This window comes from Aotus nancymaae, unplaced genomic scaffold, assembly GCF_030222135.1.
Source record: "Aotus nancymaae isolate 86718 unplaced genomic scaffold, 86718_ANA_hifiasm-v0.15.2.pri h1tg000004l, whole genome shotgun sequence".
Taxonomy (NCBI): Eukaryota; Metazoa; Chordata; class Mammalia; order Primates; family Aotidae; genus Aotus; species Aotus nancymaae.
The window spans coordinates 66,402,069-66,429,740 of record NW_026988415.1 but is presented as its reverse complement, the minus strand read 5'-3'; the positions used below and the strand labels follow the sequence as shown (position 1 = coordinate 66,429,740).

General features: G+C 42.8%; 1 protein-coding gene across 1 annotated transcript; it reads left to right on the top strand.

Annotated features, from left to right (window-relative positions):
* Positions 1-533: 533 nt before the first annotated feature.
* FGF16 (fibroblast growth factor 16) lies at positions 534-10,641 on the top strand. The gene is made up of 3 exons (XM_012455730.2): positions 534-1,210; positions 7,443-7,546; positions 9,642-10,641. Exons 1-3 carry the CDS (start codon positions 937-939, stop codon positions 9,885-9,887), a joined length of 624 nt encoding a protein of 207 aa, XP_012311153.1. The 5' UTR covers positions 534-936; the 3' UTR covers positions 9,888-10,641.
* The last annotated feature ends 17,031 nt before the right edge of the window (positions 10,642-27,672 follow it).

Sequence of the window (27,672 nt, the reverse complement as noted above, 5' to 3'; positions counted from 1 at the left end):
CCACCACCCCCTACCCCAAATTTTGCAACTGCATTGGCTTCCGGGTTTTTCATTTCCTCAGTATCCCGCTAACCTATACAGGTGGGAATTAGGACTTGGGGGCCGTGGAACAAAGAAACCAGAGATTCCCTGTCCCGGGTCAGATACCCCTTCCGCAGCCTCCGACCAACTGGGGAACAAAAGGAGATCAGGAGCATGTGAACCCCCCAACTCCGGTCTCACGGCACTTTCCAAAGGCTGGCATAGCAACCCGAGGACGCCTGGGAGGTGGGGACAGCCCCCGGGCAGCAGACAGACAGCCCCCCACGGAACAGGCCTTGAGTGGCCGTGCGCGCCAGCGGCCTCCACGCACTGGGCTCTGTTATTTCATCAGCAGTTTCAGAAGAACCTGCCAAAAGCAGTTATGCCTCACTGCAATGTGTAGCTTTTTCCTGCCATTTTTTCATAATAAAAGAGGGAGTGAAGCTCGCTCGCTCTCTCCCTCCACCCCCCTCTCCCAAAAAGAGCCAAATGGATGCAAGAAGGAAAAAAAAAACCACACACCAATCTCCGAGGGGATGCCAATGAGGTGTGGCTTGTATTTAAATATCCAATATGTCAATGTAAGGGGAGTGGGTATGTATATAAAGTGCCGTTTGCATCTGATAGCTCGACGAAGCCAGCTATGAGAGGCCGGAGGAGATGGATGCGGAGGGGAAAAGGCACTTTGACTGAGAGCAAGGTCAGGAGCGCGCTGCCTCACGCTCCCCGCCGCTGAGAAGTTCCTTGGACGCGAACAGACGTCGACTGCAGCTCAGCAGAGCGCGGAGGGAGCGAGCTAGCGAGGGAGCGCCGCCGAACCGCCCGCGCCCGCCGCGGGGAGAGGCAGTTCGCGCCCCGTGGCCCCGGCTCGGACCGCGAGCGCCCAGCACAACCCGCGCCGCAATCGGCCCAGCCATGGCAGAGGTAGGGGGCGTCTTGGCCTCCTTGGACTGGGATCTACACGGCTTCTCCTCGTCTCTGGGGAACGTGCCCTTAGCTGACTCCCCAGGTTTCCTGAATGAGCGCCTGGGCCAGATCGAGGGGAAGCTGCAGCGTGGCTCACCCACAGACTTCGCCCACCTGAAGGGGATCCTGCGGCGCCGCCAGCTCTACTGCCGCACCGGCTTCCACCTGGAGATCTTCCCCAACGGCACTGTGCACGGCACCCGCCTCGACCACAGCCGCTTTGGTGAGGACGCGGTCGGGGGGACGGGAGGCGGGCGGACGGCGCGCTAGGGAGCCGACAGCTCCGGGCTCCGGCGTAGGGCCCGCGGACCGCCCACCGACTTGGTGTCGTCCCGGCCAGTCGAGGCAAGACACGACGGCGCGGGCGTGGGCCGCTCGACATCAGGGGGCCCTGCACCCTGGGACACTCTGGAGGGGGCGGGGGCACCTTGCGGTGAGGCCTTTCCTTTCGCTGCTCCACCATCATTCCCCGGGGAGCAAGGGGCTTGTTTTGGGAGTTGGACTCTAAGCCTTGGATGAAAGCAGGTGGAGCTGAGAGAGGGGTGGGAGCTCTCGCCTTGGAGGCCGGGACCGTGGCTGCTGCGCTGGCCGAGCCTCGAGGGTAGCAGGGCTGTGGCAGCTGATTTCCTGGAACCGGATCCTGCATGGGCCATGGGCATATGAGGCGGTCGGCCGGCACTCAAATCGCTTTTGGCCCGTGGGTACCGGCCAGCTGTGGCATCTGCCTGCCTCGGGGTCGCTCTGTCCAGGGTAGGAGCCAATCCAGGCAGCCTGGCACGAATTGGGAATCTAGGAAAACCTAGCGGTGTCCACCGTGTAAGTACACAAGTCCTGGGGCAGCTTTTGCCGGAAACTACCTCTGGACTCCTTGCCTCAGTGAGGAAACCGTCCTGGGCCCACTCCCAGTCCCAGAAACAGTTGTCTCTTGGGCCCAAAACAGTAAACGTTCAACCTCCACCCAGGATTGTCTCTGCTTGCCTGCCACTATACAGACCGTTCAACACAGCTGCCTGTCTCACATATAAAATTAATTACACAATTAATATAAGCCTTGATCTATGAAGAAGATCATTAGGTTTCTAAGCAGATGTGTTCACTCCTCAATAATTTGCCATTTTTATTTTCAATTTCCAATTCTCTACTAAGTCATCATGGGAGTTCTGTGACAGCTATCTTTGCCCGTCCCCATCTTCCAGTGTCCTCTGCTTCTTCCCAAGGACCCTATAATCCAAGAAGGACACCTTGTCCCCCAAGCCAGTAAGATATTCTGCCTACACTCAAACATGACACCCTTCCCTTCGTTCTCCCACCCTCCTTCTTGCCAACATACCCCTGCTACCCCCTCAAACCTCTCCATCCTCCTATTCTCCATGCCTTGATAGAGCTGCATCTGGAGTGCACAGCAAAAAGGGGGACATAGGGGCCAGTTGCTGGGTAAGGCCAAGCCTAGCAAACAGCTTAGGGGCAGAATTGGTCTTCCTTGCTGGGAACAGGCAGGAACCCTAATGAGGTCTATGGCATCTTGGAAAAATGCACTCAAACAGAGCTAGAGTAACGAAGGTTGGGAGGGGTAATGGAGGGGTGCATGTGTCTGTATAAACTTGGAGCAGGTCCTCAAAAGGGTGATAAGGTGAAGTGGGAGGAGACAGAGTGTTAACCTGGCTCCTTTCCCTTTCGTTGCTTGTGATTTTGCAGTCCCCTTTTGTTCCTCTTCATAAGGAATGGGACTCCTACCCTGGCCTCAAAGGCTTCCTGAAATGGCCTTAAGATACCAGGTTAACTCATTGCTGATACATAACCAAAGAAAGTCATGAAATGATAGAGAAATGTGGGGCGGGGGCAGTGAAGGTAAAGAAATTATAAGCACACCTCCCAGTAGCTCCAAATATTTTTCTGATTGTGTGCCTAAGCTGAGCCCGGTAACCTACAAGGTCAACATAAATCAGTAATGGGCGCTTGGGATAAGTGGTCTTTAATTACCTCCCTAAAGACACATCTTGATTTCTTTTCATCTCCCAGGTCTGCTAAGGGTGTTAAGTTTAGGGAGAAATCACAGGAAATAAGATTGGCAGGAGGAAAGGACATTTTCATTGCTGATTAACCGACTGCTTCATTTTTGGTTTTGCCTTAAAAAAAGAAAAAACACTGCCCAAAAGCACCTCTGCATCACCTTTTCCCTTTCCTCCTTCCCTAACTTCCTGGCAGTTTCCTGCACTTCCTGTAAAGAAAATGATAACTGGTCAAAGCTGTCTCTTTGTAACCTCCCCTGCCAACTTTAAAATACATACTCTTTCTCAGTTTAGCTTTTGGCACAGAAAGAGGTGGCGTTCGAGTTTGCTAACTCTCTCCTCCCTCCACATTTCAGTTAATCAGCCAGGTTATTCAATAAATTGAAACTTTAACATTCCATAAGTGCTTTAGCAGTCAACATTCCAGCAGGGTAAAGTAGGCCAGACTTAAGATATAAAATATTATAGATTTCTGCTGGGGGGAGGAGGTAGTCTCCAAAAGCCATGTGAAGTAAATAGCTATTTGTTGTAATTGGAGAGCAGGGCCCCCAAGGATTACCCTGGAATCCATGTGTTCAGAACAAGTCAGTCTAAGCCCAAGAGCAGTCTCGACTCCAAATAATAACCTGTTGGCACAGCATATGCTCTCCGCTCTCCATCTGCAATCAGTAGCCAGGGGTATTTCAATCCCCGCCTGGCTGGTAGCATTTATATGAAGTTCACAAGGATCCTGACATTCCGAGGGGCACCTGTGGACTGGCAGAGCAGAGCTTGGGAGCCAAACTGAAAGAGAGTCGTCCCACCAGGTGGGACGGAGTAGGCTCATGCAGCTGCTTTGGTCCTCGAGTGAGTGATCTGGTTCTCGCTTGGCAAGATGCCAAAACAGCACTGTCTCAGCCCCAAAGGTCTGAAAGGATAGCTGAAGGAGTTCAGGCAAGTTTTGGAACTAGATTAAACGACACATTAGACAGTCATCTAACTAGGTTCTGAAGCAGTGGGGCTTCAGAACAGATCAGTTTTGACTGAGAGCCTGGGGAGAGAGGTATAAGAAGAGAAGAGTCTGGAAATCGTCAAGAAAAGGGCAGAGCCTGATGTGGGTGGGTCAAGATGAGACAGAGTAGAGAGAGATCCTGGGCCTTGAAGAGGTAAGAGTACTGAGGACAAACTTTGTCTACTTAATACTTCACCTCAACACTTTGCTGTTAACACCCCTGTCCAGCTGTAGCTGGGAAAATATGAAAATGGCTTATTTTCTCTCCCCCTTCGTGTTGGCTGGGATTCAGGAGAAGGTTTAGGAATATCTCTTCCATCATCATGTGCCACTGGGTTCCCACAGTTTGAATCCAGCTAATAGGAAAGTTGGCGAGGGAAAATGATGGCCAAAGACAGCTGGGCAGGGATAATTCCAGCTGTTGGAGACCCCTGTTACTGGACACAACCCAAGTGACTTCCTGTATGATGTGTCCTTTGGCATCAGGGTTAACAGAGAGTTGGAGAAAAACTGTAGTGACTCAAATGGCCACACCTCTTGGGTTTCATGATTTGTTCTCACACTATGTCTTGGGCAGTGAGATCACAAGCTGCGCTCTGCTACTTATTGAGCTCAAGGTTGTCAGAGACATGAGATACTTACAGAATGAGGGAACTAACTCTTGAAGCTCAGGAGTAACCTGCCTGAGCAAAGCAAAGAGCTAAAGGTTCCCATGTGTTAGTGTCCTTCAGAGTTTAGGACCCAGAACTGAATCATGACCTGGTTTCTAGTTTCCTCTCCATACTGGGCACTCTCCTTTGAACATGCTCTGTTTTTCCATTTCCTTTTCTAAGCACAGTAGAACTAAACACACTACTCTCAGTGTGGTCTAACCATGACAGAGCGGAGTGGGACAATCCCTCCTCCCTTTTGCTAGTTACTAGACATGTATCAGTGAAGGCTTAGAGCATACTAGCTTTCTTTCTGTTTTTTTTCCCACTAGTTTTCTAATTTTTAATTTTATATGACCAATTTTACATTAGCTTTTTAATAAGCCCGCTAATCCCCATCATACTGAGTTTGCCTTGATTAATCAAGTCTCTTAGCCATTGTTGTGTTTTACTAAGCCACATCTCCCCATTGCAGAGATGGGTTGACTTGCATGTAATTAAAATGCACAGCAACACAAAATAACAGTACACATTTTCAAGAAAGTATACATGGTTGCCTGAAGTGGAGAGGCAGATAGGAGCAGGGTATGAAGAGAAAAAGAAAGAAAGAAATAGATAAACATAAAGACCTTGCACAGACCAACTATGTTAATAGGCCATGAACTAAGTAGTACAGTTAACTCAATTGTCTGCACTTGAGGGTCACACTCCCCCAACAAAACCTCAAACACAAAACACTTTGGGAAATTTGGGGGACCAAAGTGCAGGAGTTCACATTGATTGTAATTAAGCATAGTTTGTTGGAGCACGCCCATTTTTCCATCCTCTTGAAATCTCTTTGGATATTGCTTATGTCATCCCTCTCTAGAAGCTGTATGTCTTCTAGAACTAAGATAAGCAGTCCTCATATGTTCTCTTACAAGTCATTTATTGAAATATCAAAAAGAGCAGAACCGATCGCAAAACCTAGTGCAGTGCAGCTCAAGATTTGGATGCATTAAATCAATGTCTGATTAACCCCTACTTGGCACTGGGTATTTTCTCTTCCCCTCCTACCATCTTGTCTCAATCTCATTTCCCAAGACTCCTTTCTTTGCACAGTAAGATTTGATAACAACCAGACTGAGAATAAATCTTGGAGGATTTCAATGTGAGAGGCCAAAGGCCAAACCATGAGTGTTCTATAGCATTACAGCAGAAGAACCTTACCTCCTTCCAATAGATCTGGGTGGTTTGTGGGAGCACACGCCCCCAAAGCTGCCATACCTGAACAGCAGCCCACCAGCTTGAGTCACTGGGGTTCCTCAGGAGACTTCCCAGTAGAGTTTTTAACTTGATTTTAAAATTAGCCACTTAACACTCTTGATCTTGGGAAATCAGTTCTACTCCCTATGTAGATTATGTAGATTATTATTGCCCTTAAGAATTGCATTTTTGGGTCAAGCACAGTGGTGCACACCTGTAATCCCAACACTTTGGGAGGCCAAGGTGCGCAGGTTGCTTGAGCCCAGGAGTTTGAGACCAGCCTTAGCAACATGGTGAAATCCTGTCTCTAAAAAATAAAAAATTAGCTGGGTATGGTGATGTGTGCATGTAGTCCCAGCTACTAGGGAGGCTCAGGTGGAAGGACCACCTGAGCCTGGGGAGTTTGAGGCTGCAGTGAGCCATGATCACACCACTGCATTCCAACCTGGGTGACAAAGCGAGATTCTGTCTAAAAAAAAAAAAAAAAGAATTGCGATTTTGGATAAGAAAGACAACTAGATATGAGCTCATTTCAGACCTTTGGATGACTTAATCAAGTTTTTAGTCTGTACGTTGAAAAATGTGGTTAGAGACAGGAATATCAAAGAAGAATCTAGTTGACTATTATGTCTGTATCTAGATAATAGACATACTATCTTGGGACAAAATTGTAGTCTTTAGTATCTCCAAGACTTTAGTTCTGGGTCCTTTTTCCCACTTAGGACTGCTGCTGGGTAAATGAAAGCATTTTCAAATCATCACCTCTAACATTGTCAGCTAGAAGGACATTTCTGGATTTCTTCTCTTTGGCCTTAAAAAGTTGCAACATTTCAAATCAGTATTGAGTCCAATACCACCTGCCAACTCTTTGCTGTGGATAAACTTAAAATTCTCAAGAGAGGAGAGAATGATAGGCTTGTCAGCTTGGGGCTGTACTAACTGAGAACAGTTTTTAGGAGAAAGCTCTCATGTGGCCAAGTTTTGACTCCTGCCATAAGCAGGGGGAACAAACAGTGAGTGGCCTGCGTGGCCTTTGTTAGAGTCAGCTACAGGCAGTTGACAGCCTCATGTGGCTTTAAGGACATGGGGGCTGACAGGGCGCAAAACAAGTTGAGCCTAGAGGACAGCAAGGTAATGCTGTGTGCTCTAAGGAAGACTGAGGTGACTGGGAAAGATACAGAAACCTGGCCTCATTCTTGCATTTAGAAAACTGACTTCCTATTTCTTGAATTTGACAGCAATGGTACCTTGCAATTATAGAGCTTTTGTAGCCAAAGCCTCCTTCTCATGGTCTCTTCCTCATAATATGCCTAAAAGTGTTGAGTAGAAGCAGAGACGGTTTCCCCCATTTTACATATGGAAAAACTGAGGCCCAAAGAGACTAAGTACCTTCTCTGAGGTTCCATTATTGCTGCAAAAGATGGTTCCATCAGGCACTTTATCAAAGGCACACAGGGCTGGCCTCCAGTTGCGGACAAATGACTGGTATCTCATGTCACCTGAACAGCTTTCTCTTAGTCTGATGTCAGTAACAGGAATTGTGTTCACTTTTTGCCCTAGGAATCCTGGAGTTTATCAGCCTGGCTGTGGGGCTGATCAGCATCCGGGGAGTAGACTCTGGCCTGTACCTAGGAATGAACGAGCGAGGAGAACTCTATGGGTCGGTAAGTTTAAAGTTTTTTTTTTTGTCTCGTCAGAGGTTATTACAACCAGTGCTTGGACAATGTAACGCAAAAGTATAAAAATATTTATTTAGCACTTGAAAGCACTTTTTTAGCTGTAAAGGAGTAGTGTCTTCTAGTTACTTCTTGGCTGCCCAGGGTCTTGCTACATAATACCTTCACTCATTTTGGCCTCTACCAAAACATAAGCTTTTTGTTTGTTTTTTGTTTTTTTGTTTTGAGATGAAGTCTCACTCTGTTGCCTAGGCTGGAGTGCAGTGGCGCATTCTCGGCTCACTGCAACCTCCACAGGTTCAAGTGATTCACTTGCCTCAATCTCCCGAGTAGCTGGAACTGCAGGCATGCAACACTACGCCCAGCTAATGTTTTGTATTTTTAGTAGAGACCGGCTTTCACCATGTTAGCCAGGCTGGCCTCGAACTCCTGACCTGCCTTGGCCTCCAGACTAGGTGATCTGCCTGCCTCGGCCTCCCAAAGTGCTGGGATTACAGGCATGATCCACCGCATCTGGCCCCAAAACATAAGCTTTTCTTTATTTTTTTTCTCCTCTTTTTTTTTCTAATCATCATAAAGTCTGCAAACAGAAGGAAAAACAGTTTCTATTTAAATACATATAATTTTTTTGTTTTGAGGTGGAGTCTGGCTCTGTCATCCAGGCTGGAGTGCAATGGTGTGATCTCGGCTCACTGCAACCTCTGCCTCCCAGGTTCAAGCAATTCTCCTGCCTCAGCCTCCAGACTAGCTGGGACTACAGGTGCCTGCCACCACACCTGGCTAACTTTTGCATTTTTAGTAGAGACAGGGTTTCACCATATTGGCCAGGCTGGTCTCGAACTCTTGATCTTGTGATCCACCCACCTTGGCCTCCCAAAATGCTGGAATTACAGGCCTGAGCCACCGCACCCAGCAGGCTTTTCTATGATACATTTGCTTTTGCCTTTTTCATTAGAAAGCCAGCTAGTCTGATGATAACAGTAATCTGTACTGGTTTGGCAGTACATGGTCGGAGTTTGGGGTATTAACCCTCCAGAGGAATACATCTGAATTTGAGTGTATACCCAGAGGAGTAGCAGACTAGCAGGCACAAAAATAGGCAGTGGAAGAGCTGGCTTTCAAATTGAGGATTCTGAGGGTCACAACACAGCCCCTAATTTCCAGACTGCTTCAGCTCAGTCCTAAAGGCCGAATGAAACAAACAAATGAAGAACGAGGGTTCCAGGGTCTGGTGACAGCCTTAAGCCCTCCACTAGGACTAGGCTAGCTGCAGTGCATTTTCTGTATCCTGGAAGCTAGCCTAGCACCAGGGAATAGTGAGTGATTTGCTGACCTTAACCCTTCCATGGGATCTCAACTCCTGGCTCTGGCTTTTGAGTCACATAGCATACTTTCTGGCTGCCTGCACCCCATGAAATCAGAACACATTTTTCCATGACACCTAAGAGATAGGCCTGTCCCCAGCACTCAGTATCGGCAACCCCAGCAAGTAGTATGGCGGTTGGATCAAGTGTGAGAAGGGACAGAGGCAAGAGACCCAGGAACTGCCAGCCTGAAGTAGCCAGATTGGAAGAGCTTTTCAAGGAGATCTTTTCTGAGCTTTCCAACTGACAGGCCTGAGACCCTTCATTAGGAGAGATCACAGCTCACCTCCCATGGAGCTTTATATAGATTCGAGGCCTTTGCCTGTCAGTTGACATGGTTTGCTGTAATCTCAATGGATTTGAACATCATTAGCTATAAGTAGGGAGAAAGCTCAGTGGGTGTCAGCGGGGCATTGGGAGGCCATAGCAGCAATTCTCAGGCTCAAAAAGCCAGGATATGCCATCTCCTCCAATCTCCTCCCTTCAGGAAAGATTTCAACTAAAACATTTTTGTGTAGTTTATGAAAGAGAATGAAGGAGATACAGACAAGAGTGTTTTGTCCTATTTGGAAGAAAGATACCTTCAGTAATACAGAGAAATAGAACTGGAATTTTCTAACATCAATGTGCTATTGCTATTTCAGGGTTTCTCCACTAGCAAGCTGGGATAGGATAAATAGTCATATCATGGGTTCTGCTTTATTTTCTCACCCTCACAGAAGAAACTCACACGTGAATGTGTTTTCCGGGAACAGTTTGAAGAAAACTGGTACAACACCTATGCCTCAACTTTGTACAAACATTCGGACTCGGAGAGACAGTATTACGTGGCCCTGAATAAAGACGGCTCACCCCGGGAGGGATACAGGACTAAACGACACCAGAAATTCACTCACTTTTTACCCAGGCCTGTAGATCCTTCTAAGTTGCCCTCCATGTCCAGAGACCTCTTTCAGTATAGGTAATGAACCTCTTGTGTGCCCTCTGTGACCCATGTACTCTGGGGACACGGTTGTCTCTGCAAGCACTATACTCATCGCTTTTCAATCCTTCCTTCCTATCATTTTAGATAACAGAAAAGCACTTACTGTTGAACTCAACCCAGCTGTTCCCTTGTTGTTCAAAGTGTATATCAAGGTTGGGTTATTTTGGGGAGGGATGGGGGGGCTGGGCTCGAGGGATTCTTGTATATACTTTTTTCTTTACTCATGTTCTTTCCCCTGAGGTAGCATAATAAAGAATGGGAGCCCTTGCCAAGGGCCAGGGGTGTCTTATCCCACAATTTACTCAAATACCTTGACAATAGGCATAAATGAAAGACCAAGGAATCTGCCACAGATGCTACCTACAGAGTTTTGGAAAAGTCTCTTTAAGAAAATCCTTGAGGCTACAGCCTTGCTGCAAGCCTTCCCTGCATTGGCTATGCAGATTTCTCAACTGTCCTGACATGCAGTTTTCCTGCCATTGGAAGTGGGAGATGGGGTAGGTTGTAAGAAAATGATATTAAAATGTAAGCATGGATACTGTGCATAAGGACAAATTATTTATAAAATATATATGCTATTTATTTTATATATTTATTTATTTCAAAATAATTTTATTTTTAATGAGAGATGCTATCGCTGGATTTTCATCACAAAGAATAAGGTCCTACTGAAACAGGATAAAATGAGTTATTAAAGGCTTTTACTGGCAATAAAATTTGTCTTTATATTGTAAGACTCTGTCTAATTCTATTGATTTGTACATTTAATAGGATTAGAAGGTTGGCCAGCTTCTTTCTCTCCAACTCATTAGAATTTTCTGATGTTGGCATCACACTGCCTATGCTGGATGTCTCCATCAGTCGTTATGTATGTTAGCATTATCTAGAGGCCTTATGTGAAGTCCTAGTGGTCCTTTCCAGTTCTATGACTTTAAACTTACTTACAGGTGAATCAAAGCTTCAGGAAGGCCTAGACCAACAGCTATTACTGAAACTCCCATTTGTGCTTAGGACTATGCATAGAGAAACTCTCCTTTGGGACTTGGTTAGGGTCCAAAGTCCTAAAGTCAAAACACTAATTGGGGGTTTGTTACTCAGATATGAAGATGAAGGGATTCAAAATAAACATGAATCAGCTGATGCAGTGGCTTATACCTGTAATCCAAGCACTTTGGGAGGCCAAGGCGGGTGGATCACTTGAGGCTGGGAGTTCAAGACCAGCCTGGCCAACATGGTGAAACACTGTGTCTACTAAAAATACAAAAATTAGCTGGGCATGGTGGCAGGTGCCTGTAATCCCAGCTACTCGGGAGGCTGAGGCAGGAGAATCACTTGAACCCAGGAGACAGAGGTTGCAGTGAGCTGAGATCGCACCATTGCACTCCAGCCTGGGTGACAGAGCGATTTTATCTTCAAAAAATAAAAAATAAAATAAATAAATAAACACGAATCAACAGAGAGACTGATTTTTTTGACCCAGTCAACTTCCATTCTGGAGATCTCCCCCTTCTCTTTACCCCTATCCTTACCTCTTGCCAGTGCTTCTCCTAGGGAATTTGGGAAGCTGTAAACACATTCATCTACTGCAGTAGTTCTTAGTGTATTCTATATGGTCTCTTGAGCAGCAGCATCACCTAGAAACTTGTTGGAGATGCAAATTATCAGAAATTCTGGGGGCAAGGCCCAGCAGTCTACATGTTAACAACCCTTGCAGGGGGATTCTTGTGCATACTAAAGTTTGGGAATTACTGCCCTAAAGGCATGGTTTTTTAAAAAAATTATTTTTGCATCTGAATGGTTTATAAATAAAGTTTTAGGGTAACTTCAGTCCAGAAAACAAAAGTAGAGTGGCTCCAGTTGAAATAGGGATGGCATTTCTCAGAGCTCCATCTTCCCCAGAGTAGCCCCTGAGGTATCTTGGTTAAAAATCCCTAGCCTTGCTGCTCTGCCTATGGAGTAACCATTCTTCATTCCTTTACCTTTCTAATAAACTTGTTTTCACTTAAAAAAAAATTTCTAGTCTCTTTACTGATATTTACCAAGGTAGGAGAATAGGGCTATTTGCATTTTTATAGTGAGTGTTGTCAGGAGACAGCAACCAAAGGAATTAAAGTCCCACTGAGTACACAGGCACTATGAAGGTCTGGTGGGAGAGGTTTTTGGGTTTAAGATAGTTCTTTCTAGTGCTCCTGAATCATATCATGTAAGCATCCACAATTTTTCTAACTGTATGGGTGAAACCAATAGCTTAGGTATCAGCTAACTTAAAAAACAAAGCCCAAAGGTCTATAAAGCTCACCCAAATCTGAGTACGAAACAGAGAAGCTGCACATACATGAAACAGCAAATAAGACTGTATAATAAAAAGTGCTAGATTGTGTGGCTTGTGTGATCATAGACTGGAATGCTCATCAGTGGAACTACTAAGGCGGAGCTCTGAGTGGCCTAGTGTGATTAGGGTGAGTTTCATGAAAGAGGAAATACCTGCTGTGAAGAACAAACAAGATTTGATGAGGAAAAGAAGCTGGGTGATCATGATGTTCATGTTGGGCTCTAGGGAAGAGACACCACCTTTAGTGGTCTCTGGAAGAAGAGTAAAACTCAGCTGTGTGACATTTTGTTAAATCGCATTTTTTTTGAGACACCGTTGCTCTCTATCTCCCAGGCTGGAGTGCAGTGGCATGATCTCAGCTCACTGCAACCTCCACCTCCCAGGTTCAAGCAATTCTCCTGCCTCAGCCTCCCCAGTAGCTGGGATTAGAGGTGTGCGCCACCATACCCAGCTAATTTTTGTTTTGTTGATAAAGACGGGTTTCACCATGTTGGCCAGGCTGGTCTCGAACTCCTGACCTCAGCCTCCCATAGTATTGGGATTACAGGTGTGAGCAACTGCACCAGCCTAAATCACATTTTTAATAGGAAGCATGCCTTTATTTTAAAACAAATTGTGCTTATCTATGTAGAGATGTTCAGCTACCTACAGCTTTTGAAACACAGCCACAACTTCTGAGGACTTACAAAAATACATGAGCTCTGCTATAACTGCCAGGGTTACCCTAGCAGGGCATTTGGTATAAGCCTGGCAAGACCACAAGCACCATGCTACAGGGCAGAATTTGCAAGAAAAATGACACTAATAAAAACGGGAAAGACTTCAAATCCTAGAGCCAGGCCTTACTTTTTCCTCTAGGTGGAAGTAGAGAGGCGATGACTTGGAAAATGCTGTAGGGTCCCAGGACACAGGAGGAGCTCACTCTTTGTGTTCAACTTTGAGGGTTAACAATGAATGGGGGATGTGGACAGAAAATGGCAATGAGCAACTGTTCCCATTTTTTTTTTCCAAGACAGACTCATGCTCTGTCACCCAGGCTGCAGTGCAATGGCACAATCTCAGCTCACTGCAACCTCTGCCTCCCAGGTTCAAGCAATTCTCCCACCTCAGCCTCCTGAGTAGCTGGGACTACAGGCACATGTCACCATGACTAGCTAATTTTTGTATTTTTAGTAGAGATGGGGTTTCACCATGTTAGCCAGGATGGTCTCGAACTCCTGATTTTGTGATCCACCCTCCTCAGCCTCCCAAAGGGCTGGGATTACAGGCATGAGCCACTGCGCCTGGCTACTGTTCCCATTTTCAAAAAGAGGGGAAAGATAAACCCTGGAAATGGGAAATGTGAGATGGATGACCTAGTACCACTAGATTGATCAACAGCTGGCTGACACCATATCCCCAAAGTACTAGACTAATGGATTTCATGCCTACCTAAAGGGAATTATAGAATAGTAGGCTTTGGAGCTCTGGTTTGAGATAAAAACATGTGCAATGACCCACTTCTTATTCATGTTTGCATCCCTTCCCAGAAATAGATGCCTTTTTAAATGAATATCTATCTATCTATCTATGATATAAATGCTGGGCTAGAAGAACAAATGTGTTATAGAACAGAATCATCAGAAATGTTAAGTTCTTAGGACACTTAAATGGACACAATGACAAACTAGAATATGTCTCAGGAAAGATAGTTCCCTGTTACTAAAAGTGTTTCAGCAGATGCTAAACAACCACTTGACAAGGATATTGTATCATTTAGTGGGGACAGGGTGAATACTAGATAAAAATGGCAGAATGCAGCATTAGTTTACTAACCATATATTCTGTTGGACCCTCAGAATTTTCCTGAGCACCAATAGTGTTCCAAGAAGGAATATATCAGACCTAAAAGTGCTACCCAACTACTATCCCAGGCCAAGAAAGACACTGTAGACCAGAGGTTCTAAACTTGGGAGTCACAGGGTTATTAAAGGTCTATGGAAAGTCTAAACTCCCTGGACCAAAACTCCCCAGAATAATATGCAAAATTTTACATAGATGTACATTTGGCATTTCACTGATCCTGAAAAGGCCCCACAAAATGTTAAGAACTACTATCTTACGAGTTTCTTAGCATTTGGTATAAGATTTGGTGGCCACTGTGATCCTATGTGAAAACCTTGACAGAATCTTTAGGTGTTTTTCTTTCAAATATGTAGATTTTATGCATGAAACCTTTAACTTCTGTTCTCTAAGAGACAGCTTCAAGTGGAGGAAGGGGCGAGCTGGCATGGCTGTGCTGCTCAGTGATTCTGAACAAAGTTCAACCCCAAGCCAGTCTAAAGAGTAGTCCTTAGCAGCAAGACTTTCCTTCCATTCCCTACATGCTCTTTTCATCCCCACTGCCACTGCCAAATATTACTCATGCTCAAAAAACAAGCAGTGTCTGAACCCATCAGGCCCAGGCACAAGGAGCTTGTCAGAGCCATCAGGGCAGGTGCCCTCCTAAAAGGAATATAATTAAAGGCTTGAAATAATAAAAATATCTTATCTTACCTTCAAGTCACTGCAGTGCTCAGCCACTGAAATCCTGGCTGTGTAGTCAGAAAAACATCATGCTCAGGGCTCTAGCAGGGCCGCAGGTCACCTGGGCTCTGTCTAATCTGCCTGGAGTGCAGCCCCAGCCTTCCTTCTCCTGAAGAGGCTGGCCGTTTGGGACTGCTTTCCTTCTCTCCGGAGTAGCTGGAGCTACATTTACTTTTCTGCACTTCCCAAGCTGCACTTCACCAGCTGGTATCTGTCAAGGAAAAAACAGGAAATAGGGAGAAGGGGACCAGAGAGGAGAAATCCTCTCTCTTGGAAAGATGCATTCACCATCAGCCATCAAACTCCCTAGCTCAACAGGAGGATCAGAGCATAATTTAGTTTGTCAGTTGTAGAGCTCCCTTGTCCTCAACAGAAAATGGAAGAACCACCAGGCCCAGTGGCTCACGCCTATAATCCCAGCACTTTGGGAGTCGGAAGTGAGAAGATTGTTTGAACCCAGGAGTTTGAGACTGACCAGCCCTGGCAATACAGGAAGACCTCATCTACAAAAAATTTAAAAACAATTAGCTAGGCATGGTGGTGCATGCTTGTACTCCCAGCTACTTGGGAGGCTGAGGTGGAAAGATTGCTTGAGCCCAGGAGGTCAAAGCTACAGCGAGCTATGATTGTACCACTACACTCCAGCCTAGGAGACAGAGCAAGACATTGACTCTAAAAACAAAAAACAAAAACTTGGAATTTTTTTATTTAATAATTCATTAAAAAATCGGTTACATATTAACATAAATAACATTTTCCTGAAAAATAACTATATTCTCAAAAACTCAGTGAGAAGCATGCTTTTTTTTTTTTTTTTTTTTTTTTTTTTGAGACGTAGTCTCACTCAGCTGCCCAAGCTGGAGTGCAATTGCTATCCTGGCTCACTGTAGCCACCGTTTCCCGGGTTCAAGTGATTCTCCCACCTCAGCCTCCCAAGTAGCTGGGATTACAGGCACCCGCCATAATGCCCAGCTAATTTTTGTATTTTAGTAGAGACAGGGTTTCACCATTTTGGCCAGGCTGGTCTTGAACTCTACAGGTGATCCACCCACCTTGGCCTCCCAAAGTGCTGGGATTACAGGTGTGAGCCACCGGACCCGCCCAGAAGCATGCTATTGTTATACATTTTTCCAAACCTCTTTGATGTCTGTCTTGATAGAAGACAGCTGGATTCTCATATCTGCTTCTGCATTCAATCTGTTGCTATGTTATTTTGCCTGAAATATCAGGAGAAAATCTGGCCTCTAATAGATATGTAATTGAAAAAGAGAAGACTTCGTGAACTCGTAGAAGTCCTTGGGCCACACTTTGAGAATCACTGATCTACAGATTTAACAAGCCCTCAAGTGATTCTTACCATAAGAATAGGTAACAAACGCTGCATTTGTTTATGTAAGACATAGCAAATCTTCTTTGTCTCACGTTCTCAGCGCCAGCCTGCTCTGGATCAGGCAGTCTTTGGTCTGGCTCTGTAGATGTACCTCTCTCATGTTTTACTAAGAAGACCCAAGCCATCCAATAGTGGCTTCCTAACAATCATTTTGGGGGGTTCTTTAGTCTTGCTTTTCTTTTTTAAAGAAGTCATTTATTGAATATTTTGTTGTGGTAAAATATATATAACAAAATTTGCCATTTTAACCATTTTTAAGTGTACAACTCAAAGGTATTAATTGTATTTACAGTGTTGTGCAGCCATCACCACTGTATTTCAAAAACGTTTTCATTACTCCAAACAGAAACTCGGAAACCATTAAACAATATTCTCCTTATTACCTGCTCCTCCTAGCCCCTGGTGAGCTCTAATCTACTTTCTGTCTCTGTGGATATTCCTATTCCAAACATTTCATATAAATGGAATCATACAATATATAGTGACTGACTTCTTTCATGTAGCATAATGTTTTGAAGGTTCATCTACACTGTAGCATGTGGCAATACTGCATTCCTTTTTATGGCTGAAGAGTATTCCATTGTATTAATATACTATGTTTTGTTTCATTTGTCAGTTGTTAGACATTTGGGTTGTTTCTACTTTTCAGCTATTATGAATAGTGCTATGAATATTCATGTACAAGTTTATATAAACACCTGTTTTCATATCTCCTGGGTATATATCTAGCAGTGGAATTGCTGGGTTATATGCTACCTCTATGGTCAACCAGATGAGGATCTGCTAACAGTTTTTCAAAGAGGCTGCACCATTTTGTACTCCCACCAATAATATATGGTACTGCAGCCTTGACCTCTTGGGCTCTGGTGATCCTCCCACCTCAGCGTTCCCAGTAGCTGGGACTACAGGTACAAACCGCCATGCTAGCAATTTCTTTGTATTTTTTGTAGAGATGGGATCTCACCATGTGACCCAGGCTGGTCTTGAACTCCTAGGACCAAGTGATCCTCCTGCCTCGGCCTCCCAAAGTGCTGAGATTACAGATGTAAGCCACTGCACCCAGCCTGTCTTGGCTTTTGAAATATACAATAGGCTGGGTGCAATGGCTCACACCTTTAATCCAAGCACGTTAGGAGGCTGAGGCAGGCAGATCATTTGAGGTCAGGAGTTTGAGAACAGCCTGGCCAACATGATAAAACCCTATCTCCACTAAAAATACAAAAAATTAGACAGGCATGGTGGTGTGCACCTGTAATCCCAGTTACTCAGGAGGCTGAGAAAGGAGAATTGCTTGAACCCAGGAGGTGGAGGTTGCAGTGAGGTGAGATCACATCACTATACCACTCCAGCCTGGGCAACAGAGCAAGACTCTGTCTCAAAAAAAAAAAAAAAAAACAAAGAAAGAAATATATTATTATTGTCTATAGCCACCCTACTGTGCAATAAATGTCAAAACTTATTCCTCCTATCTAATTAAAACTTTGTATCCTTTGACCAATAACTCCCTATTCCCTCCCTTCAGACCCCTCCTCCATCTTTCAGCCTCTAGTAAACACTATTCCATTCTCTACATCCATGAGTTCAACTCTTTTAGATTCCACATGTGAGATCATGCTTTGTCTTTCTGTGTCTGCTTATTTCATGTAGCATAATGTGTTCCATTGTTACAAATGTCAGAATTTCCTTCTTTTGTATACCTGAATAGTATTCCATTATGTAGATATACCACATTTTCTTTATTTACTTATCTGCTGATAGACACTTAGGTTGATATATCTTGTCTATTGTGAAGTATGCTGCAATGAACATGAGAGTGCACATATACCTTTGACATACTGATTTCAATTCTTTTGGATATATATCCAGAAGTGGGATTGCCAGATCATATGACATTTCTATTTTTAGTTTTTTGAGGAGCTTCTATATTGTCTTCCATAATGAAGTATTCATTTGGATTCCCACCAACAGTGTGCAAGGGTTCCCTTTTCTTCACATCCTCACCAATACTCATTATCTATCCTCTTTTTGATAAAATTTCTTATGGACATAATCAAAAAATAATAAGTGTTGGTGTGGATGTAATGACAAGGGAATAGTATTACACTGCTGGTGGGAATGTAAACTAGTACAACCACTGTGGAAAATAATTTGGAGATTCCTTAAAGAACTAAAAATAGATCCACCATTTGATCCAGCAATCCCACTCCTGGGAAGTTACCCAGAGGAAAAGAAGTCATTTGTATCAAAAAGACAGTTGCACATGCATGTTTATAGCAACACAATTCGCAATTGCAAAATATGAAGCCAACCCAAATGCCCATCAATCAACAAGTGGATAAAGAAAATTATATACATATATATATACACACACACACACACACACATACACACACAGAAAATTATACACATACACACACACACACACACACAGAAAATTATACACATACACACACACACACACACACACACCATGGAATACTACTCAGCCATAAAAATGAATGAAATAATGGCATTTACAGCAACATGAATGGAATTCGAGACCATTATTCTAAGTGAAGAACCAAGCATTGTATGTTCTCATTCATAAGTGGGAGCTAAGTTATGAAGACACAAAAGCATAAGAATCATAAAATGGAGGGCAAATCCAAGATGGCCAAATAGGAACAGCTCTGGAGTGAAGTTCCCAGTGAGAACAACACAGAGGGTGAGTGATCACCGCATTTCCAAACGAGTTTTTACTGCCCACAGACCAGGAGTTTCCCGGGCTGAAAAGTGCCATGAGTTTCCAGCACGGCTATTTCAACTGGTGCAGCAGGTCTCCGCACAAAAACTCACACAAATCTGGGTGGTTGTTTCAACTGGCGCCTGGAATGCCTGGGAGACAGAGCTGCCCATTCAATGGAAAAAAAGGGGGCTGAAACAAGGTGATCTGGCTCAGCAGGTCCCAACCCCACAAAGATCAGCAATCTGAAATTCTCTGGATTGAGAATTTCACAGCAAGTGCAGCTGGACCTGGAATGGTCCAGCTCTGTGGGGGGAAGGGTGTCCACCATTACCAAGGCAGTCCACCACTACTGAGGCAGTCCGCCATTACCAAGGCAGTCTGTCAATACCGAGGCAGTCCGCCATTACCAAGACAATCCACCATTACCGAGATAGTTCTAACTATACTTCTATAAATAAAACCACAAGGAAGTTCACACAGCAGCTGGGCAGAGCCCACAGCAGCTCAGCAGTGCCTCTGCTAGCAGACTGTGACTAGGCTACCTCCTAGCTGGGCAGGACATCTCTGAAAAAAGGCAGCAGCATGTCAGCAACTTATAAATAAAGTCCCACTTTCCCAGAACAGAGCACCTGGGAAAAAAGGTGGTTATGAGTTCCACTGCAGCAGACTTAAATGTACCTGCCCAGCAGCTTTGAATGGAACAATAGAGGTCACAACTCAGCACTTGACCTCCTATAAGGATCAGACTGTCTCCTCAAGCAGCTCCCTGACTCCTGTATATTCAGAGATATCTCATAAAGGAGAGCTCAGGCTGACATCTGGCAGGTATTCTTCCAGGTCAAAGATAACAGAAGAAGAAACTGGCATCAACCCTTACTGTTCTGCAGCTGCCAAAGGTGATCCCCAGGCAAGCAAGGTCTGGAGTGCACCTCCAGCAGTCCTACAGCAGAGGGGCCTGACTGTTAGAAAGAAAACTAAAAAATAGAAATAAATAACTTTATCATCAACAAAAAGGATGTCCACTCAGAAACCCCATCCAAAAGTCACCAACTACAAAGACCACAGGTAGATAAATCCACAAAGGTGGGAAGAAACCAGCACAAAAAAGGATGAAAACACCCAAAACCAGAATGCCTCTCCTCCTCCAAGGGATCACAACTCCTCACCAGCAAGGAAACAAAGCTGGATGGAGAATGAGTCTGACAAATTGACAGAAACAGGCTTAAGAAGGTGGGTAATAACAAACTTCTCTGAGCTAAAAGAACATGTTCTAACCCAATGCAAAGAAACCAAGAACCTTGAAAAAAGGTTTGACGAAATGCTAACGAGAATAAACAGCTTAAAGAAGAATATAAATGAACTGATAGAGCTGAAAAACAACACAAGAACTTCGCAAAGCATACACAAGTTTCAATAGCTGAATTGATCAAGCAGAAGAAAGGATATCAGAGATTGAAGATCAACTCAATGAAATAAAACGAGAAGGCAAGATTAGAGAAAAAAGAGTGAAAAAAAATGAACAAAGCCTCCAAGAAATATGGGATTATGTGAAAAGACCTAATCTACATTTGATAGGTGTACCTGAATGTGATGGAGAGAATGAATCCAAGCTCTTTTCCAGGATATTAACTAGGAGAACTTCCCCAACCTCACAAGGTAGGCCAATATTAAAGTCCAGGAAATACAGAGAACACCACAAAGATATTCCTCAAGAAGAGCAATCCCAAAGCACATAATCATCAGATTCACCAGGGTTGAAAAGAAGGAAAAAATGCTAAGGGCAGCCAGAGAGAAAGGTCGGGTTACCCACAAAGGCAAGCCCATTAGACTGACAGCAGATCTCTCAGCAGAAACCCTAGAAGCTGAAGAGAGTGGGGGCCAACAGTCAACATCTTTAAAGAAAAGAACTTTCAACCTAGAATTTCATATCCAGCCAAATTAAGCTTCATAAGTGAAGGAGAAATAAAATCCTTTACAAACAAGCAATTGCGAGAGATCTCATCACCACCAGGCCTGCCTTACAAGAGTTCCTGAAAGAAGCACTAAATATACAAAGGAACAACCAATACCAGCTACTCCAAAAATGTACCAAATGGTAAAAAGCATCAATACAATGAAGAACCTGTGTCAACTGATGGGCAAAACAACCCAGCTAGCATAAAAATGGCAGGATCAAATTCACACATAACAATATTAACCTTAAATGTAAAAGGGCTAAATGCCTCAAACAAAAGACACAGATTGGAAAATTGGATCAAAAGTCAAAACCGATTTGTGTACTGTTTCCAGGATACCCATCTCACATGCAAGGACACACATAGGCTCAAAATAAAGGGATGGAGGAAGATTTACCAAGCAAATGGAGAGCAAAAAAAAGCAGGAGTTGCAATCCTAGTCTCTGATAAAATAGACTTTAAAGCAACACAGATCAAAAGAGACAAAAAAGGGCATTACATAATGGTAAAAGGATCAATGCAACAAGAAGAGCTAATGACCCTATATATATACACACCCAATACAGGAGCACCCAGCCACATAAAGCAAGGTCTTAATGACCTACAAAGAGTCTTAGACTCCCGCACAATAATAGTGGGAGATTTAACACTCCACTGTGAATATTAGAACAATGAGACAGAAAATTAACAAGGATATCCAGGACTTGAACTCAAATCTCAACCAAGCAAACCTAATAGACATTTACAGAACTCTCCACCCCAAATCCACAGAATATACATTCTTCTCAGCACCGCATTGCACCTATTCTAAAATTGACCACATAATTGGAAGTAAATCAATCCTCAGCAAATACAAAAGAATGGAAATCACAACAAACAGTCTCTAACACCACAGTGCAATCAAATTAGAACTCAGGATTAAGAAACTAACTCAAAACTGCACAACTTCATGGAAACTGAACAATTGGCTCTTGAATGTTAACTGGATAACAAAGATATAAAGGCAGAAATAAAGCTGTTCTTCAAAACCAATGAGAACAAAGACACAATGTACCAGAATCTCTGGGACACATTTAAAGCAGTGTCTAGACGAACATTTATAGCAATAAATGCCAACATGAGAAGCGAGGAAAGATCTAAAATCGACACCCTATCATCGAAATTGAAAGAGCTAGAGGAGCAAGATCAAAAAAAACTCAAAAGCTAGCAGAAGGCAAGAAATAACTAAGATCAGAGCAGAACTAAAGGAGATAGAGACAAAAAATATGCTTCAAAAAAATCAATAAATCCAGTAGCTGTCTTTTTGAAAAGATCAACAAAATAGACAGATTGCTAGCCAGATTAATAAAAAATAAAAGAGAGAAGAATCAAATAGATGCAATAAAAAATGATAAAGGGGATATCACCACCAACTCCACAGAAATACAAACTACCATCAGAGATTACTACAAACAACTCTATGTACATAAACCAGTAAACCTGGAAGAAATGGATAAATTCCTGAACACTTGTACCCTTCCAAGCCTAAACCAGGAAGAAATCAAAACCCTGAATAGACCAATAACAAGGGCTGAAGTTGAGGCAGCAATTAATAGCCTACCCATCAAAAAAAGCCCAGGTCCAGATGTGTTCACAGCCAAATTCTACCAGACATACAAAGAGGACCTGGACCACTCCTTCTGAAATGATTCCAAACAATCCAAAAAGAGAGAATCCTTCCTAAATCATTTTATGAGACCAACATCATCCTGATATCAAAACCTGGGAGAGACTCAGCAAGAAAAGAAAACTTCAGGCCAATATCCATGACGAACATAGATGCAAAAATCTTCAATAAAATATTGGCAAACCGATAGCAACAGCACATCAAAAAGCTTATCTATCACGATCAAGTAGGATTCATCCCGGGGATGCAAGTCTGGTTCAACATACACAAGTCTATAAATGTAATCCACCACATAAACAGAACCAAAGAAAAAAAACACATGATTATTTCAATAGATGCAGAGGTCTTTGACAAAATTCAACAGCCCTTTATGCTAAAAACTCTCAATAAACTAGGTATCAACGGAACTTATCTCAAAATAATAAAAGCTATTTATGACAAACCCACAGAGAATATCATACTAAATGGGAAAAACTGGAAGCATTCCCTTTGAAATCAGGCACTAGACAAGGATGCCCTCTCTCACCACTCCTATTCAATATGGTACTGGAAGTTCTAGACAGAGCAATCAGGCAAGAAAAAGAAATAAAGTGTATCCAATTAGGAGAGGAGGAAGTCAAATTGTCTTTATTTGCAGATGACATGATTGTATATTTAGAAGACCAAATCGTCTCAGTCCAAAATTTCCTGAAACTGATAAGCAACTTCAGCAAAGTCTTAGGATACAAAATCAATGTGCAGAAATCACGAGCATTCCTATGCACCAATAACAGAGAGCCAAATCAAGAATGAACTGCCATTAACAATTGCTACAAAGAGAATAAAATACTTAGGAATACAACTAACAAAGGATGTAAAGGACCTCTTCAAGGAGAACTACAAACCACTGCTCAAGGAAATAGAGGACACAAACAGATGGAAAAACATTCCATGTTCATGGTTAGGAAGAATCGATATTGTGAAAATGGCCATACTGCCCAAAGTAATTTATATATTCAATGCTATCACCATCATGCTACCTATGACCCTCTTCACAGAACTGGAAAAAACCACCTTAAGCTTCATATGGAACCAAAAGAGAGCCTGCATAGCCAAGACAATTCTAAGCAAAAAGAACAAAGCGGGAGGCATCACACTACCTGACTTCAAACTATACTACAAGCCTACAGTAATCAAAACAGCATGGTACTGGTACCAAAACAGAGATATAGAACAATGGAACAGAACAGAGGCCTCAGACGCAATGCCACACATCTACAACCATCTGATCTTTGACAAACATGACAAAAAGAAGCAATGGGGAAAAGATTCCCTGTTTAATAAATGATGTTGGGAAAACTGGCTAGCTATGTGCAGAAAGCAGAAACTGGACCCCTTCCTGACATCTTACACTAAAATTAACTCCAGATGGATTAAAGACTTAAATATAAGACACAACACCATAGAAACCCTAGAAGAAAACCTAGGCAAAACCATTTGGGACATAGGCATAGGCAAGGACTTCATGGCTAAAAGAACAAAAGCATTGGCAACGAAAGCCAAAATAGAGAAATGAGACCTAATTAAACTCCAGAGCTTCTGCACAGCAAAGGAAACAGTTATTAGAGTGAACCAGCAACCAACAGAATGGGAATAAATTTTTGCAATCTACCCATCTCACAAAGGGCTAATATTCAGAATCTACAAAGAACTAAAACAGATTTACAAGAAAAAAACAAACAAACCCATTCAAAAGTAGGCAAAGGATATGAACAGACATTTTTCAAAAGAAGACATACATGAGGCCAACAAACATATGAAAAAATGCTCATCATCACTGGTCATTAGAAAATGCAAATCAAAACCACATTGAGATAATATCTCACACCAGTTAGAATGGTGATTATTAAAAAATCTGTAGACAACAGATGCTGGAGAGGATGTGGAGGAATAGGAACACTTTTACACTGTTGGTGGGAGTGTAAATTAATTCAACCATTGTGGAAGACAGTGTGGCGATTCCTCAAAGGACCTAGAAATAGAAATTCCATTTGACCCAGCAATCCCATTACTAGGTATATATCCAAAGGATTATAAATCGTTCTATTATAAAGACACATGCACACGTATGTTCATTGTGGCACTGTTTACAATAGCAAAGACCTGGAACCAACCAAAATGCCCATTGATGATAGACTGGACAAGGAAAATGTGGCACATATACACCATGGAATACTATGCAGCCATATAAAATGATGAGTTCGTGTCCTTTGTAGGGACACGGATGAACCTGAAAACCATCATTCTCAGCAAACTGACACAAGAACAGAAAATCAAACACCCTATGTTCTCACTCATAGGTGGGTATTGAACAATGAGAACACATGGACACAGGGAGGGGAGCATCACACACTGGGGTCTGTCGGGGGGGGAATAGGGGAGTGACAACAGGGTTAGGGAGGTTAGGGAAGGATAACATGGGGAGAAATGCCAGATATAGGTGACAGGGCGATGGAGGCAGCAAACCACATTGCCATGTAGGTACCTATGCAACAATCCTGCATGTTCTGCACATGTACCCCAGAACCTAAAGTACAATTATATATATATATATATTTTTTTTTTTTAAATAAAATAAAATAAAATAAGAATCATACAATGGACTTTGGAAACTCACAGAAAAGTGTGTGTGGGGCTCAGGGTTAAAAGACTATACATTGGCTACAGTGTACACTTCTCTGGTAATGGGTGCACCAAAATCTCAGAAATCACCACTAAAGAACTTACTAATGTAACTAAAAATCACCTGTTACCCAAAAAGATATTGAAATTAAAAATAAAAGCCATTCTAACAGGTGTGAGATGGTAGCTCATTGTGATTTTAATTTGCATTTCCCTATGATTAGTGACACTAAACTTTTTTTTTATGAACCAGTTGGCTATTTGTTTGTCTTCTTTTAAGAAATATCTGTTCAGGTCGTTTGCCCATGCACATGCACACCCAAATCTAAAACAAAAGGTGAAATTATTTTTTAAAACTTAAAATAAATTTCACCTTTTATTTTAGATTCAGGAGCTCATGTGCGGTTTTGTCACCTAGGAACACTACATGATGCTAAGGTTTGGAGTATGGATGATCCCATCACCCACTTTACACATCTTTTAATCAGGTTGCAATGGAGTTGTTTGAGTTTCCTATATATTTTGTATATTAACCCTTTATCAGATGGTTGATTTACAAATATTTTCTCCTACTCCATTGTTGTCTCTTTATTTTGTTAATTGTTTCCTTTATTGTGTGAAAACCTTTAAGTATGATATAATTCCCTTTGCCTATTTTTTCTCTTGTTGCCTGTGTTTTTAGGATCATATAAAAATAAAAATTAAAAAAAGTCATTGCTCAGACCAGTGTTGTTGAGTGTTTCCCCTAGGTTTTCTTCCAGTAGTTTTTATGGTTTCAGGTCTTATATTCAAGTCTTCAATTCATTTTGAGTTGGTTTTTGTACATGATGTGAGATAAGGATCAAATTTCATTCTTCTGCATGTGGCTATTCAATTTTCCCAACATCATTTACTTCTAATTTCTTAATTGTGTGTCCTTGGCACCTTTGTTAAAAATCAATTGACTGTAAATGCATGAGTTTATTTGTGGGCTTTCTATCCTGTTCTATTGGTTGATGTGTCTTTTTTACACCAGTACCATGCTGTTTTAATCACATCACCTTATAATATAGTTTCAAATCAGGGAGTGTTATGCCTCCAAGTTTGTTCATTTTGCTTAAGATTATTTTGGCTTTTGGGGGTATTTTGTGGTTCTATATGAAAGATTTTTTTTCTATTTCTGTGAAAAATAATATTGAAATTTTGCTAGTGATTGCTTTGAATCTGTCAATTGCTTTCAGTAGTATGCCCATTTTAACAATATTAATTCTTCTGATCCATGAACATGGGATATATTTTCATTTATTCATATTTTCTTCTATTTATTTCACTAGTGTTTTATAGTTTTTAGTATGCAGTTCTATTACCTCCTTGGTTAAGTTTACTCCTAAGCATTTTTATTGTTGTTGATGCTATTGTAAATGAGATTGCTTTCTCAATTTCCTTTCCAGATAATTTGTTATTAATATACAGAATGCTACAGATTTTTGTATCCTGCAACTTTACTAAATTTAGTTACCAGTTCTAACTGCTTTTTGGTAGAGTCTTTAAGGTTTTCTACATATAAGATCATGTAGGCCAGGCATGGTAGCTCATGCCTGTAATCCTAGCACTTTGGGAAACCAAGGTGGGAGGATCACATGAGCCTCAAAGTTCAAGATCAGCCTCAGCAACATAGCAAGACTCCATCTTTACAAAAAAATAAAAATAAAAATAGGAGAGCCAGAGCAGGATGGCAGAATAGAAGGCTCCACCGATGGTCCCCATCCACAAGGACACCAATTTAACAATTATCTACACAGAAACTACACCTTTATAAGAACCAAAAATTAGGTGAACACTCATAGTACCTGTTTTTAACTTCATATTGCTGAAAGAGACACAAAAGAGGCATAAAAAAACAGTCCTGAATCATCCCTGGCAATGGCAGCATGGTGCAGTGTGTCTCTGGGTGCTGGGGGAGGGAGAACATAGCAATTGTGAAACATTTAACTCAGTGTTGTTCTGTTAGAGCAGAAAGGAAAACAAAACCAAACTCAACCAATGCCCATCCATGAAGGGAGCACTTAAATCTGCCCTAGCCAGAGAAGAATTGCTGATCTCAGCAGTCAGAACTTGAGTTCCTACACACCTTGCCACTAAGTGCTGCAATGTTCTGTATCTCCAAGTAAATTTGAAAGGCAGTCTAGGCCATAAGGACCACAACTCTTAGATGAGTCCTAGTGTTGACTAGGGTCAGAGAGAGTGGACTTAGGGGGTAGGGGCATGTAACATACTGTGATACCAGCTGGAGCAGCCAAAAGAGTGCTAGCATCACCCCTGCCCTAACTACAGGCTGCACAGCTCCTGGCTCCAAAAGAGACCTCTTCCTTCTGCTTGAAGAGAGGAAAGGGAAGAATGGAAAGGATTTTGTCTTGCATCTTGGATACCGGCTCAGCCACAGCAGGCTAGGGCACCAGTCAGAGTTGTGAGGCCCCTGTTCTAGGCCCTAG

Bases quoted from the DNA above. Each gene is read 5' to 3' on its own strand.
- FGF16 (XM_012455730.2), top strand. From the start codon at position 937: ATGGCAGAGGTAGGGGGCGTCTTGGCCTCCTTGGACTGGGATCTACAC. The intron at 1,211-7,442 runs GTGAGGACGCGG...TTTTTGCCCTAG, and splicing joins CCTCGACCACAGCCGCTTTG to GAATCCTGGAGTTTATCAGC. The intron at 7,547-9,641 runs GTAAGTTTAAAG...TCACCCTCACAG, and splicing joins GAGGAGAACTCTATGGGTCG to AAGAAACTCACACGTGAATG.